The following is a 16,065-nucleotide window of genomic DNA, read 5'->3' as shown; positions in this document are numbered from 1 at the left end:
TAAAAGAAAGCCAGGTGCTGTTGGCTGGAAAAAAGGCACCAGAAAACCTTACCACAGGACCCTGTCATCTTAACTGCCCATGGACGATGAGCCTGGCTTAACTGCATCAGGAGGAAAACACCCTCCCCCCTGCCAATGCAATTTTGAGAACTGTATCCAGAAGTCATTCATCTGTCCACATACTTCCTCTGCCCAGGGAATGCCCAGCTGTAGGGGAAGGGGGAAGGCTGCCCAACCTCCTCCCCCTCCAGCCAGCAGGTTGATTGGGCCACGTGAAGAAGGAGGGCGCGGGGGTCTTCCAGCCTGGATCGGAGCCCAAGGTTGACCCTGCCACATGTTTTTATTTCCTCCCTCTGAACTGTCCCCACACTGTGCCACATTTTGCTCTTGAGGCCAGAGACCTGGGTTTGGCTGAGAGACCCTTCCGCCCTGCCCCACTGCTGCATAAATGGCCCCTCTGCCGTCGTCATCAGCACATCCAGAGGCTGTTCCAGCGGCTCAGTGAGCTCTGAAATTGCAGCAGATGGCAGAGACTCTGGTGGTGGCTGGAGGAAAGGAACCATTTCCACTCCCTGGGAGCCTCTGCTCAGAGCTGGGGGGCTGCAGGGAGCAGAGGCCCTCTGAAACAGCCTGGGGCTGTGCATCCCAGTGACAAGGCCCAGCTTCAAGCACTGGCAGGATCAGAGGCTACAGGTTTCCTCCCAGGACCTCAACCAGGCCAGACTGCCGTGGAGACACCTGGGGCCCATGACCTCCCCACCCCACTCCACTCAACCCCAAATAGATATACCTGAGGAAGACCCTGAGTGTGTTACCCACGTGCTCCTCCCTACCCTTCCTCTGACCCCTTGGCCTGGATGGCCACTGTCTCAGGGCCATTTGGCCTCAGAGAGCTCAGCCAAGGCATGAGCTTCAGCCTCTCCTTCCTGGGGGTGGGGTCAGGCCCCCTCCTCCAAGCAGACTCCCAAGCTATGAGCCCGGGAGCCTGGTGTCCTCACCTTAACTGGTCATTGGTGTCTTGGAAGTGCTGCCGGGCAAAGATCACAGCTGGGCTGGAGTTGACAGGCAGGGCCAGGCGATTATTGAGATACATGTCGTTCAGCCAGTACTCGGACACCTGCCAAGGAGGGTGCCATTACCCACTGTGGCCACACACACCCTGCCTGGGGAACACATCACTCCCACCTTGGCACCCCGGAAGTGAAATGGGGACCCTTCACTAGATCATGTACTTTTTTTCATTCATTCATTCCACAAACATACACTAAGCCCCAGTTATGGGCTAGAGCTTGAGGCTCCCTGAGCCATCCTGCCTGTCCTTCAGCTTCATCCAACGCTGTCTCCTTTCTTCCATCTGTGTGCATCCTGCTGTGTGCATCCTGCTGTGTGCTGCTTTATCCGTGTCCCCCGTGCAATTTTCTGTCTCATTCCTGCCTTTCATCCCTCTCTTCTTCCATGACTTCATGCTATCCTCTGCTGCTCCAACCCTATTACTCATCTGCCCCCATCTGTCCGCCATCTCTGTACCCTGTCTCTCCCCATAACCCCGTCTCTATCCGCATCTGTCCCCTCTCAGCCCCTCACCCTTGCCCCTTACTATCCTTCTGTGTCTCCCCCATGCCTGTCCCTCCCTCTGCCCCATCTTTGTCACCTCAGTTCAGTTCATTTCAGTCGCTCAGTCGTGTCCGACTCTTTGCGACCCCATGAATCACAGCATGCCAGGCCTCCCTGTCCATCACCAACTCCCGGAGTTCACTCAAACTCATGTCCATCGAGTTGGTGATGCCATCCAGCCATCTCATTCTCTGTCGCCCCCGTCTCCTCCCACCCCAAATCCCTCCCAGCATCAGAGTCTTTTCCATTGAGTCAATTCGTGGCATGAGGTGGCCAAAGTATTGGAGTTTCAGCTTTAGCATCAGTCCTTCCAATGAACACCCAGGATTGATCTCCTCTAGAATGGACTGGTTGGATCTCCTTGCAGTCCAAGGGACTCTCAAGAGTCTTCTCCAGCGCCACAGTTCAAACGCATCAATTCTTCAGCGATCAGCTTTCTTCACAATCCAACTCTCACATCCATACATGACCACGGGAAAAACCATAGCCTTGACTAGACGGAACTTGGTTGGCAAAGTAATGTCTCTGCTTTTGAATATGCTATCTAGGTTGGTCATAACTTTCCTTCCAAGGAGTAAGCGTCTTTTAATTTCATGGCTGCAATCAGCATCTGCAGTGATTTTGGAGCCCAAAAAAATAAAGTCTGACACTGTTTCCACTGTTTCCCCATCTATTTCCCATGAAGTGATGGACCAGATGCCATGATCTTCGTTTTCTGAATGTTGAGCTTTAAGCCAAACTTTTCACTCTCCTCTTTCACTTTCATCAAGAGGCCTTTGAGTTCCTCTTCACTTTCTGCCATAAGAGTGGTGTCATCTGCATATCTGAGGTTATTGATATTTCTCCCGGCAATCTTGATTCCAGCCTGTGCTTCTTCCAGCCCAGTGTTCCTCATGATGTACTCTGTATATAAGTTAAATAAGCAGGGTGACAATATACAACCTTGACGTACACCTTTTCCTATTTGGAACCAGTCTGTTGTTCCATGTCCAGTTCTAACTGTTGCTTCCTGACCTGCATACAGGTTTCTCAAGAGGCAGGTCAGGTGGTCTGGGATTCCCATCTCTTTCAGAATGTTCCACAGTTTATTGTGATCCACACAGTCAAAGGCTTTGGCATAGTCAATGAAGCAGAAATAGATGTTTTTCTGGAACTCTCTTGCTTTCTCCATGATCCAGCGGATGTTGGCAATTTGATCTCTGGTGCCTCTGCCTTTTCTGCCCCTTATCCAAATCCCTCTATCTTCTTATCTAACGTCTGCCCCTTGCTCCATGGGTTCCTTGTCTGCGGCCCCAGCAGCTCTTACCCAGTTGGCAGTCTTCTCCTGCCGTTCTAGGAGCTTCTGCTGCAGGGTCTCGCCAAGGCCACCAGGGGCCCCAAACTGCTGCACGATGGCCTGGCTCCTCCTGAATTGCTCCTGGGGCACCAGATGCTGCATGCACCGCAGGTAGGTGGCCAGGGTCTGCTGCAGTGGGGGCACAGGGAGTTTAGGCAGCCCCTGGAAGACAAGGTTCACAGGTTCTTGTGCCTGTCCTTATAATGTGTGGCCCCTGTCTGTCCCCAGATTGATCCCCTATGTCTATCTCCATCTGCCCCATCCCTGTTCCCTATCTTGGGACTTGTCTGTTTCCAGAGCTCAGCTCAGCAGAGCTGTGAACTGAGGAGGCACCTTTTTGCTTTCTCCCACACCTCAGCCCTGCCCCTAGCAGGGGACGACAGAACACACTACTGACCATCTGTGTGATCTTGGGCAAATTACCCATACCTCTGTGCCTCAGTTTCCTCCCCTGTAAAATGGAAGTAAGAAATTCTACTTCTTATAAGATCAAAATGATCATGGATGTGAAAGTGCTTATAAACCATTAAGAATGAGTCTAAGATGAAATAGCCCTGTTATTGATATTGACGCTGGCCACTCTTAATTTAGGAGCTGTTCCCAGCTGGGGCTCCACAATCCTATTGATCTCTGGACCCAAAGGATGTGACTCTAATGGAGGGGTTTGGACAGGTGAAAGATGGAGAGATGAATAGTTCACTGCCTGCCCTAATGACCAGAATTCTGCATGATACTCTGATATTCATGATATGGTAGGGTGACTCGTGCACTGGACTCCTTATTAAATCCCTCCCGGAGGGGCATTTAGCTCCATGTGGGTATGGGACAGGGATGGGGGACAATTAAGTTCTTCCACTCTTAATCTCTCCAAGCTTCAGCTTCCTTATTCATAGGACTTAAACAACAATCCCTGCCTGAGAGGAGCACAGAGAGAATTAAATAAGAGAAACAACTGGCCCCAAATAGGCACATCATAAAATGTTATGATATGACTATCCTTATACCTCCAAAGGGATTGCTAAGAGAAAACCCATAATTCCTGGGGTCCCAAAGTATCTCAAGAATCTAAGTAGAACTCCCCACCCATGTCTTCCTGATGTGGGTTTCCCAGTTAACAAGCTCTATCACTGCGCGATCTTGTGTGTTCAACAGGACTATGGCTTAGCCTGGGCAGGAATTTTTGTCCAGTTTCAGGTGAGGAAACTGAGGGCCTAAGAGTGAAGAGACTACTCTAAAGTCATCCAGCCATTCAGTGGCAGAGTCAGAACCTGAAATAATCCACCCCTCCTCCACCGACCGCCCTCCCGCTCCTTCCTCCTTGGTCTTTCTCGTTCTTGCTTCCTTTTCCATCCATCCTTCTCCTTCTTCCTCACTTAGCTGGTCACAATGAGAAGCCAGGAGTTTTCATATTGTTGACTAAACTTTACGAAGCTGGCAAATAGTGGATAGCCTTCTTTCAGGGGTTTCTCTTCTGTGGGGTGGTAAAAGGAGTGAATTTCTACCCCAGCCGGGCTGTGGAGTGAAGGGGGTCCATTGAGTACTTACCTGTGCTCTGCTCCTGCTGCTACAGGGACTGAAATGAACCCCCCCACCCCTGGAGGCTCTGGGCTGGTGGTCCCGAGTGTGAGTGAGCTGGAGCACACGCGCAGATGAGAGAGGGGGATCCGCCTGTCTGAGCCTGTTCCTCTAGAGCTCACTGCCCTAGCGGGAGGGAGAAGGGTGTCACTGCCAACTATGGGCTGCTCCTGCTGCCCTGGGGAACACTCTGGGCAGCATTCTAGGTGGCCCAGCCCACTCCCAGAGAGCCAGGTCCAGCCTCCCCACCCTCTTCTTTCTCCTGGGGTCTTGGGGATCTGTGTGGTGGGTGAGTGGGGAAACATGCACAGAAAGCCCAGTCCAGGTGGTGACTTGTCCAAAAGTGATAGCAGGTCTGGTTGGAGCCACCTTTCTTCAGGGCTGTGACAGTGACTCGGCCTGGGTCATGGGGAATCAGTGATGGGAAAGAAGGAACGAAGCAGGAACTCTCTGCTGAAATGTCTCAGCCCCTCAGAGCTCTTCCCAGACTCTCATGGACTTCTGACTTTGCCTGGGTACAGAGACAGGGGCTTGTACAAAGCAGGGGCTTTGGGTCCTGGGATCTTAGGTCAATAAACATTTTTGGGCAATTTATATGAACCAGGTCCTGGGCCAAACTCAGGGGCAATGGAGAGACAGAGCCTGTTCTCAAGGCAGTCACAGTCCAAAGGGAGAGACTACGACAGAAGTATTTGTCAGACTGTTTGTCCAGACAACGTGGTGAGCAACTTCAAGAGAGAAGCCAGAAAGTTCTGATCAAGTTTCCACGTGGAGCCCTGGGGTGCAGGTTGCGGTAAGGAGGGGTCAAGAAGACAGCTGTGGCACACTCACTTTGGAAGGTATGATAGGGAGGGAGGGTGCCTGCCCAGGGAAGGATGGCATTGTCTCAAACTAGTGGGGAAGTTGGAGCCTTCAGGCTCCAGGGGCTGTGATGTGACAAGGCTTAGAGTAAGGAATTCAGCCTCATCCTCAGGCAATTCCACTGGGCTCAAAGCCATTGGAAGTGGAACTTGGAGAGGCGGAGGCACTGGGAGAAAAGAGAGTACCTGGCCCAGATCAAGGACTCTCCCTGGCTTTGGGGGTTAGAAAGTGTAGCTGTCAGCATTCCTTCGGTATTCCCTGAAGACACTCCCAGCTCCCCCAGGCCCTCCCAGGCTCCTCAGCAAACTAGCGGCAGGGTTACAGCTGGTGTTCATGCCCAGGAGAGCACAGGGCTAGGGGTCAGGCAAGATTCGGAGGCCAGTCCCACTTAGTACTGTTCTGGAAGCAAGGGCTTGTCAATGGGGAGAGCAGGGATGAGACAGGGGGCTCTAAACATCACTTACAGGCTCCTCTTCACTGCCCGGACTTTTTGCCGCCGTCTTAGGGGGAGATTTTTCACAGATGGGCATCTTGGTGACTTCTGATGGTGGAAGCAGAGGTGTGGACCTGGGGACCAAGAAGCAGAGAGGCATCAACGCAACAGCCACCTAGACCTGCCACAGGACCCTTCACCTCCCACAGCCTGACACCCTGCCCTGTTCTGACCAGTGGTGTTCCCTGGGCCTGGGAAGACCAGCACCCCTGACCACAGCATCCTCTCTGCAGCCCCAAATAGGAGAGGGAGGGACCTGAAGTGAGTCTCTGGCTGGGCCCTGCTCCACAAGACTGTTGTCATCCAGCCTCTACCTACCAGCCCAGAGCAGCATGGAAGCGAGTAGGGCTGGGCTTACTGATTCCAAATGCACAAGGGGTCGTTGGCAGAGCCCTTGTGTTGTTTCTGTCCGTGCTTTGCAGGTTAAAGTTTCTCTTTCCCACTAGACTGCGAGCTTCTCCAGGGTAAGACTACACCTGTCATGTTCAGTTCTTCACCTCTGGGCCCTAGCCCTGAGCCTGGCATGAAGTAAAATCAGTGTTGGGTGGCTGAGTACAACGAAGGCACATGCCCATGAATGAATGCAAGGTCCTCTAAGTCTCTGGGATCCAGGAGGCACTGGGCTGATTGGAGACTGGCCTGTGGCCAAGGCAGGGAGGACCCTGCTGGATGGGTTGTGACAGGCAGTCTCGAGTCTGCTGGCTCCCAGTGTAGGTGGCATGAGAATGCTGTGGGAGATGGTACAGGGAAGCTGGGAAGCCCAGGCCCTAGGGGCTACCTGACTAGGCCTAGGAAGAGGTGGATTGATTCTGAAGGTGCAGTAGAAGTGAGCCAGGCCAAGAGGGGCAAAAGCTAGTTTTTAAGGCTAGTGGGGCCCAACGTCTGTCCTCAGGGCCCAACCTCTACCTTATTCATAAGCTTGAAGAAGCATAAGCTCCCACCCATGGTTTCCACTCATCCATCCCCTGTTATCTCCCAAGAGCCTAAATCTAAAGCTTAGCCCATTCTACCCTCAGGCAGGCAAGGTGGCAGAGGGGGTGTTGGGTGCAAGAAACAGTTAATTCAAAGACAGCCTGGCAGCACTGGGCAGAGAATGTAGAGTCCTTGTGGGTCCCATGCCACAACACTTGGGACTAGGAGGTCCTTAGACCGGTGAGTGCCCTGAAACATAGGCCTGTGGCTACCCACTGCAAAGCAGAAGCAGCAGCATTCAAGGGAGAGTCAACCCTAGTGCCATGGGAGTTTTGAGAGGATGAGGAGGGCAAGGTCAAATTGGTAAGGGCCCTATAGACAGTGAAGCCAATGCTTCTTGCAGCAAAAGCATACTGTCTTAGTATGTGTCTTTGTCTTTGGATAATATTGCTGGAGTTAATTTGTAATGAGCTCTCAGTTAGCTGGCCCAAAGAAGAGTGCTGCTGCTGCTAAGTCACTTCAGTCATGTCCGACTCTGTGTGACCCCATAGACGGCAGCCCACCAGGCTCCCCTGTCCCTGGGATTCTCCAGGCAGTGCTTACAAATCAAACAGTTCTGAATATAAGAAAAATTACATGAATTTCAGGTTCATGTGAACTGGGAAATATTCAGTATTAAATTAGTACCTAGAATTCATGCTTCAGTTAGTTGATCTAACTAATATAAACATGTCTTGAGTCATCAATATAATAATCAGCATAATACCTTCATTGTGCCTAGATTTAATATAAGCTAAATAAGATCTTATTATATCTGTTACAAATTTGTCAGCAAGGAAAATAACTCAATGTGAAGAAACTTTTAAGACAAGATAATGTAAATTAGATAAGAGCTTTTGATAAACTCTCTTAAGAATAATTATGCTTTAGGAATGTCTGTCTATTTTAGTTCCTCCAGATAGTCAACAACTTGAAATTTTAGAATTGTGCTAAATTAAGTGATGGAAGTTTATTGAACAGCTAGTTCACTCCCAAATAAAATAAGACACTAAAACATTAAGGACTGAATACTGACTTCCTCTTACAGAGAAACTAAAGATGTTTGGACTAATAATGAATATGTTTGGTGCCATCCTGAGATTGTCTCTATAAGAACGTAAATATTTTCAGAAATTATAACTAGTATTTATGTTCACCAACCTATAGAATGCTAATATAAAGGACAGTGCATGGTTGCTTAAGAAAAGTAGGACATTAGTTTTCAGTGAAGAAGGCAGGAGAAATGGAATTGCATTTCATTAAGGGAAAAGGAATTAGGTCTGACTTACAGGTCTGGGAGGAGCAAATTAAGTGATGGCTACATAAAATTAGGAAAGTTTGTGGCAAGTAGACCCTGAGAAAATTCAGGGCTGACTCTCCCCTGAATTTTGTGTATGGAACAATTTTTCTTAAGATGTTGAACTGCCTTTAATAACAGATTTTAAGTTTCTTTACCTCTTAAGTGATCTGTTGTATTTGCCTTTGAAGTCTTCTATTGTAACTTTAGCTAAGTGAGTAATGATTGTTTCTCAAGTGACCTATGATCCCATTTGCCTGAGTGTTCTAAACTCTTTTGATATTTATTGACCAAACTTCCTAAATCAAATCCTAGTGAAGTCTTTTTGACCTCTCACTAACTTTGGGATGCTTCAAAGGGCCCCTGAAACATCCCAAAGAGAGATACTAAACTAACTTATGTTCATTTGGTATGTCAAATTACATGGGAAGCATTGTCAGATGACTAATAAACATTCTTAGGTTACATTGTATGGTGAAGTGAAGTGAAGTCGCTCAGTCGTGTCCGACTCTTTGCGACCCCACGGACTGTAGCCTACCAGGCTTCTCAGTCCATGGGATTTTCCAGGCAAGAGTACTGGATGGGTTGACATTTCCTTCTCCAGGGGATCTTCCCGACCCAGGAATCGAACCTGGGTCTCCCGCATTGTAGGCAGACGCTTTACCCTCTGAGCCACCAGGGAAGCCCCATATTGTATGGTAAATGTTACTAATAAAAATATTCTAAAAATTAAATAACTTTCCTAAAATCTGATATGTTCTGATAAAATGTTATCAGTCATAATTCTAGTTATTATCTTAAAGTGTTGTATGTCAGAGCAGTAACCAAGTTTCTGTGTCAATTGTATTGTAATCAGATTTTAAATGTGCCTTCTTAAGTCTTCTGTCATTATTGACAGTTATGATTTCATTCTGGTGCCTTGGCAAAATGCTTCCTGTCTTCAAAAAGATTAACAGAAAGAACTTTGGAATAAATACAAGTTTCTGACTTTCAGACTATAATTGAACTAGGTAAGAAACTGAAAAATCCTAAAGAGAAACCTGATAGCTTCACAAACTGTTGAAAGCTACCTCACCAACAGGTCCAGAAATCTCAAGGTATTTGGGGGACCTTGCTAAGGGAGAAGTTCACCTAGATCTGTAATGAGAAACATGTGATAAGTCTTTGCCATGACTTTCCTAGCCTTGAGAGGTTTTTTTTTTTAAAGTTCAATCTGTGACTCCTTATAAAAGTATCAACAATGCAAAAACTTTTGGTCAATTATAGTTATTTAAATATCAGGCCAAGTTTTTTTGAGATCAGACTTATTTTGCAACAGATTAGTCTTAATTTGAATATATGTGGTAGAAATGAGGGTAATTTTAGAGATTAAAAGATTATATTGAATCTTTTATAATTATAATCTTTTATATTTATAATAAATTCCAGTTGTTTTAATGGAGGTCTGTATTTACTGACTCACATCCCACATAGTCCCTTGCCTTTACACCATACTAATGTAAGGTTTAGCTGAATTATTAAAAGAAGACTCTAAGTTTTGTTTCTGAAGCTTATCTCAGTAATTTTTGGATGAAGATCAGATGCTCCATGATATGATCTTGGGGATTATATAAACTGGACATTTTATATATACATATATAATACATATTATATATATACTGGACAAGACATACTTTAAAGTATCTTCTCCAGCCTGGATGAAAGGACTTTTTATCAGGTACGCTTTAAGTAGATCATGTATGGTGAATCTGAAGGTAAACTGACCCTTGGATTACTTCCCACTTCCAAAGGCCACTACACCAGACTGGTCTATAGAGAGGACTGCTGACCTCAAACTCACCTTAAAATGATGTTCAAACGTTCAAATACTTATACCAGGATGAGAAGAAGACAACATCAAAAGTAGACAGCTTACCCAAGATCCAGGACCTGATTTGTATGATCATTTATAATGTTTTCTTGACTTCTTGGACCTTTGCATATGGACCAAATGTTTTCTCTCATGGATACAATCCTACGCTAGTTTTTAAAAAAATCAGTCCAATTGTTGGGTTGGGGCCAATTATCTGTGTCTAGTACTTTCAGATTACCTAGGTGGATTTCTCCAGTCCAAAGTTCTAATTGAATGAGGCTTAAAAATTTTTATTTTAGAGAAAGTTCAGTCCCGTTCAGGCTACTCTTGATATTACTAGGTGGGATCCTCTTACCTAGTCAATTAATAATACTTGCTCTGGTACTGGCCATAAATATGAATTTTACTCTAAGTTACTCAAGATCAATCAGAGAAACAAGCACAAATTCAGCCAAGGAATAAAACCTCCCACAATTATGGGATGGATTTATGTGGTTAACACCAGGCTGTGGTCATTTAAGATTTAAGGTGCCCCTTTATCTTGGGAACAATTAAATTATACTAAGGATAACCAGCCTAGTAACTATAAAATCAGCTAAGAGCCTTATGGATAGTGCCAATATATAATGCCCTTGAAAGATAAAGATTGGAATAGAATAGACTAAGTTAAATGACCTGAGGATATACTGGACTGCACTTAATGGAAGTTCTTGGTTTAATTCTTACTTATGACTTCAATAATACTGCTAGCTGTGTTATTTGTACTTTGCCTGTATTACAAGATTATTGTTTCTTGCGTTACCAAATGTGTGACTGAACCTCCAATAAATATAATGATGACTAGGTGATTTGAAGCAGTTGATCAAATATATAGTTCTATATGCAATCAATGGTTGTAATAACATAACTCCAGATATGGGAAGATATAACAAGAGGGAATTTTTCCTCGACCATAACATATTGAGTAAGACAGGTTGGTCCAGAGCCCTTTGATTACTGTTGATAAACCTAGTCCAGTAGCTACACATTAAGTGGCTTATAAGAGAAATCTTCGCCAGACTTAGGAATGAGCCTTCCTAGCACTGTGGGACAAAATGGTCTTGCAAGGTCTCCCAAAGTATTGTTGAACTTATAATCATGAGGCGGTCCTGTTAACTTCAAACTGGCACTTGCCATAGGCATTTGCCATCTACCTCCACAAGGATTAAATCAAGTGCAGCTGCAGCTGCTGACCTTCAACACCCCCTGAAAAGAGTTCAGGGTGAAGAACAGAAATAGGGGTGGGGGGGACTGGCACCACAGGTCTTCAGATAAAATATTTTCAGGAGCTGATTTTATGGGTCTGCTACAATCCTTCACGGTGAAGACTGATCCTGGTGACTGGCAGGAAGCTTCACCAGACTAGCAGAAATCCTCTGGAAAAATATGTGCTTGATTGCATGTATTCTCCCTTCACCAAAATCACGTATACACTGGCCTTCCCCACCGCCTCTTTGGAACAGCGTCTCAGAGCTTTCTGAGGCGCTGTCTTACGGACTGCAGCCTTCATTTTACCTCAAATAAAACTTAACTTGCAACTCTCACTTGCTCAACATTTTAAGTTCGACATCATCATCTAGCTCCCTGTCCCCTCCCTGAGTGGGGAAACACCAGAGCCAGGGAGTCCCGCATCCTCCTGGCTTTCCCCGACGGCGGCTGCCCTGGGGACTGCGGGAACTCCGCAGGTTCCGGGGGTCTCTCCCCCGGGCACAGTCCCTGGACCGAGCCTCCCTCCGATCCCAAGCTCAGCTCCCCGCTCCCGCTCCCCGCTCCGCGCTCCCGGAGCCCAGCCCTACTCACCTGCTCTCCTCCTGCTCTCCTCTCCGCCGCCGCCTCACCGCACCCAGCAGGACTAGGGGCTAGAATGTGAGCCGGAAGGGATTCCGGGACGCGTCAGCCGTGCGGGGGTGGGGGCTGTCGCCTGGGTCCGTGGTAGAGCCTCCGACGTCGCCGGGTCCCCAGGCCTCGCGACTGGCTGCGAGCTAGCCGGCCGCGCCAGTTCCCTCCCCTCTGTCATCCTGTTCCTCCTCCCTCCCCTTTCTCCCTTTTCCTCCCTCCTCCAGCCCCACCCCTCCCTCCCTCCCTCTCCATCTTCCGTCCTCCCCCCTTCTCCCGCCTTCCGGGATCCCACCTCCCCGACCCCAATCCCGTGCTCTGACGGCTTCCCGGATAGAGCTTTCAGAAAGGCACCAGAATCCAGGCCCCAGAAGAGAGGGGTCAAAAGCCCTCAGCTCAGCCTTCCCTAGTCCCCGCGCTCCCCCATCCCCTTTATCCTAGCAGTGGCTGGCTGGCTCTGCAGAACTCTGGGGAGGGTTGAGTCTGGGTAAATCTGTGCCCTCCCCACCGTCTAGGGCAGGTTCAAACCTTATTACAACTCCTTTTAGAGTATAATAATGATAATAACATTAGTAGTACTACTAATAAATCTGTTTGTCCATCACTGCAGGTCCTCCTTTCCTATTCCCACTTATCCCGGCTGGTACTAGAAGGAATATTCGGGATACATACCTGGGGATGCTTAGAGACACGTAGTCAGAGGCAGACGTTTCTCCTAGACAAAGCACGCCCCCCTCCCCTATAGATCTTTACACCACAGACCCACAAAGACAGACCCTGCTCAAACACACACAGAGCTGGACACGCAGACTCAGAACAGACGTGGACACACCAGCAGTGCAGACCCCCACAGACGTCTAACACACAGGCATACCCCCAACGCGGCAGCCTCTCCATGGCGGAATCCGGGGACTCTGTGGCCTTTAGCAGGCAGCGGGGCTGGGACTGCTGCACAAATGCTAGTCTGGGACTCTAGGGACCCACACTCAAGGTGGGGAGACTTCTTTGACAGCCCAGGGGGGCTTGCTTCTTCTACTCAGGGCCAGGGAGGGTGGAGGTTGGTATCAGCTCACACACTCGCATCCTCTTTCCAGCCCTGACTCAAGTCTGCACAGCCAGGACCAGTTGACACATGGATAACTGTTCCCCGTATTCTTCGTAGGATGGAGTCTAGCTCTCTAGGGAACACGCTCACACACACACACACACACACACACACACACACACACACACCCCACGCGCAGTTTCCAGATACCGAGCCCTTAAAGACACGGCTGGTTTTTCTTCCGCTGCCCCGTAACGGTTCGGACCCATTCCCTCTTGGAGCATGGACGGGACAGGCTGCCAGTCTCGAAGGGAAGACCAGCTTGGGCGCCTTAGTGTAGAGCTCTGTGGCTGATTCAGGGTGTGTCCTTAAGGGGCGGGACCAGTGCACCCGGAGGGAGCGGCTCCTCTGGCTCCCCGGGGCGGCGCCCTGGAGCGCAGCGCTGGGCTTGGGTCGGGGAGGGGCTGCTGCGGGCTGAGGGCGGCGTGTGCACCAGAGTGTTCCTGCGTGAGAGCCCTTGTTGGGTTCGCTTCTTCCGTATCTCCTTTTCCGGGTTGCAAAAGAGCCACGGGCTTCCTGCGTGCCCGCTGAACTGAGACCGGGATTGGGGCTAGAGGCACAGCTCACCCTCCCGTTCTTCCCTGGTCCCTTGCCCGGCCGCCCACCCGCATCAGTAAAGAGACTCGGCCTCGCACAGATATAGTTTATTGAATCGGCCCGGAGGCACCGCGGTGCAGCGGGCCCAGATGGCACTGGAAGGAACGCAAGGAAGGACAGGCAGAGGCGCGGCTCTACATCTGGGAGCCCCGAGGTGGCGGCCAGCGCGCCTCTTCATCTTTTCCCGAAGCACGTCAGTTTTCACGTGCCTAGGTGCTCCACGCCCGGTTGGAGGAAAGAAAGGACACAGAAAGGTTTCTAGAGAGGGGACTCGGGCCGGGGAAATAAAGACAGCGGAGGGGCTGGGTACTCGCTGGAGGTGGCAAGCCCTGACTGAGCCTGAGCTGCCACAGAGGAGCCCCTTGACCTGCGGGGGTGGGCGGGGAGTAGGTGGGTGGCCTAGAGGAGGAGCAGGGCCGCTAGCTGCGGGTGTAGTAGTCGTAGTCGTCCTCCTCGCAGGCTTCAAAGGGGCCGGGCGGGCTGCGAGGTGCGCCGTCCCGGTCGGACATGGGGCGCTCCCGCAGGCGCACAGCGTCATACAGACCCTGCGGTGGCTCATCCAGCAGCACGTCCCTCTCCGAGCGCGAGCGCTTCAGGAGGCCCACGTTGCGCAGCAGCAGCAGGACGGGCGCGTAGAGCAGGTTGGCCAGGCCCATGCCAAGGCTAAGCTGTGCAAAGCCAAGCGAGTGCACGATGTGGCCCGCCACGATGGGCCCAAGCGCATAGGCCACGCAATAGGAGATGTCGGCAATGGCGTAGACGCTGCCATAAACCGAGACGTGGCGCACGTCCACAAGAAAGGCGAGCGTGGGCAGCAGCGCGGTGTCCACCAGCGCAATGCCGAAGCACAGGCCGCAGAGCGAGATCACTAGCGGTGCGAAGGAGCGGCAGGCAGGCACCAAGCACGAGCTGGCGCCGATCACTGCCAGCCCAAAGGCGCCATACAGCCACTGCAGGTGGGGGTAGCGCGCCGCCAGTCGCACGGTGAGGTAGACGCCTAGCACGTGCGGCACGAAGGCCGGCAGCCAGGCTATGCCTGCCTCCCACTCGGATGCTGCCATCGTACGTTCCATCCACGTGGCGATGGTGGGCTCCAGAAAGGCGAGGGGGATGTTGCAGGTGGTGAGCGCGCCTGCCACCACTGCGATGTAGGGGTCCAGCATGAGGCGGTGGATGGGCGTGCCCACTGGCAGGTTGGCTCGCGCCCGCGCCGCGGCCGAAAAGGGCTTGGCCACCACCAGCAGCAATAGGGCGTCGAACAGCGAAACGGCGGCGAGCACCAGAAAGGGCGCAGCCTTTCCGGCGAACTCGTGGAGGAACCCTCCGAAGGGCGGCGCCACTAGGCTTCCGAAGCTGATGAAGGCCAGCGCCAAGCCCAGGGCGCGGCTGCGCTCTGGCTCCTCCGGATACTTGTCTGCAATCATGGCAATGCCAGACGTATCCGCGAAAGCCGAGCCAAGACCCTGCAGGCTGCGTGCGGCGAAAAGCGTCGCGTAGTCCTCCGCGAAGGCAAACATCACAGTAGAGGCGAACAGTACGCCCAGGCCCAGAAGCAGTGGCAAGTCATAGCTCATGCGGTCGATGAAGGTCCCACTCAGGGGGTTCACCAGCAGCTGCAGGATGGCCTTGGAGGCAAACAGCACCCCGATCTTCACGTCCTCGTTGTCCCTGGGGTGTTGGGGCTTCACAATAGACTTGGCCGGCATAGCAGCCGTCGGGGACTCTGAAGTGTTGACCGTGACGGCACTGGCATTGGTCGGAGTGGGCGGCGTTGGGCTGGAGGTCAGGGTGGGCTTCTCGCTGGCCGCGTGCACGTAGTAGGGCACGATGGGCACGATGACCATATACAACATGTTGTCCAGGAACAGCGCCACGCATACGATGACCAGCACCAAACGCCGCTGCCGCCGAGGATCTTGCAGCGCCGCGCCCACCGCCTCCGACAGCTTGCTGGCTGCCGCCTGGGCCTGACCCGCCGGGGCCTCCGGTTCCATCACCCCCACCCTGCCGCTCTTCCGAGGACGCTGCCGCCGGGGACGGGCGCGGGCGCCCTGCAGTGCAGAGACGAAGGCGCGGAACTTCGGGGGACCCTGCGCGCCAGAAAAGGCAAGGACCCTACGCGGCGAGGCGCCGCCGCTGTCCGGAACCAAGCCCCGAACCCGCCGCCGCTGGGCTCAGGGTTAGTCAGGAAAGGAGGGCTGGCCCAGGGGCCGGGACCGGAGACTGAGCGCGCTGTGCCTCGCGCGCGCCGGGAGCCGCCCCCGCAGCGCTGAGAGGCCGCCAGTGCCGGCCGAGGGGCATACTGCTGCCGCCAGCCCGCCGGTTTGCTCGCCCCGCCGCTCTCCCCTCCCCTCGCGTCGGCTCTTGCCTCCTCCTCCGCTGCCTACTCTTTTTTTTTTCCTTTACACTCGGGGCTGTGACGCGGCGAGTCTCGGCCCCCGAGTGGTGCCCGGGCCACTTGCGTCGCTCATGCTAATGCGGCGTCGGTGGGGCGGGGGCGGGGGGCGGG

The 16,065-nt window shown here is 51.5% G+C and overlaps 2 protein-coding genes across 2 annotated transcripts in view; both read right to left on the bottom strand.

Annotated features, from left to right (window-relative positions):
- The window catches only part of CHAT (choline O-acetyltransferase), a 54,457-nt gene extending 42,615 nt beyond the window's left edge, over positions 1-11,842 (bottom strand). Inside the window, exons 1-4 of the mRNA XM_055425958.2 lie at positions 11,819-11,842; positions 5,851-5,953; positions 2,921-3,112; positions 999-1,117 (exon numbers count right to left, since the gene is read on the bottom strand). Coding sequence (XP_055281933.1) covers positions 999-1,117; positions 2,921-3,112; positions 5,851-5,916 — 377 coding nt within the window. The 5' untranslated portion in view covers positions 5,917-5,953; positions 11,819-11,842. The remainder of the gene's footprint in view (positions 1-998; positions 1,118-2,920; positions 3,113-5,850; positions 5,954-11,818) is intronic.
- Positions 11,843-13,975: 2,133 nt separating this feature from the next.
- SLC18A3 (solute carrier family 18 member A3) lies at positions 13,976-15,550 on the bottom strand. Its single transcript, XM_055425959.2, has one exon. The coding sequence runs from the start codon at positions 15,548-15,550 to the stop codon at positions 13,976-13,978; it is 1,575 nt and encodes a 524-aa protein (XP_055281934.1).
- Positions 15,551-16,065: the final 515 nt, after the last annotated feature.

This window comes from Moschus berezovskii, chromosome 12 (assembly GCF_049115385.1).
Source record: "Moschus berezovskii isolate FMDL1 chromosome 12, NW_MosBer_1.0, whole genome shotgun sequence".
Taxonomy (NCBI): domain Eukaryota; kingdom Metazoa; phylum Chordata; class Mammalia; order Artiodactyla; family Moschidae; genus Moschus; species Moschus berezovskii.
This window is presented reverse-complemented; position numbering and strand designations above follow the sequence as displayed.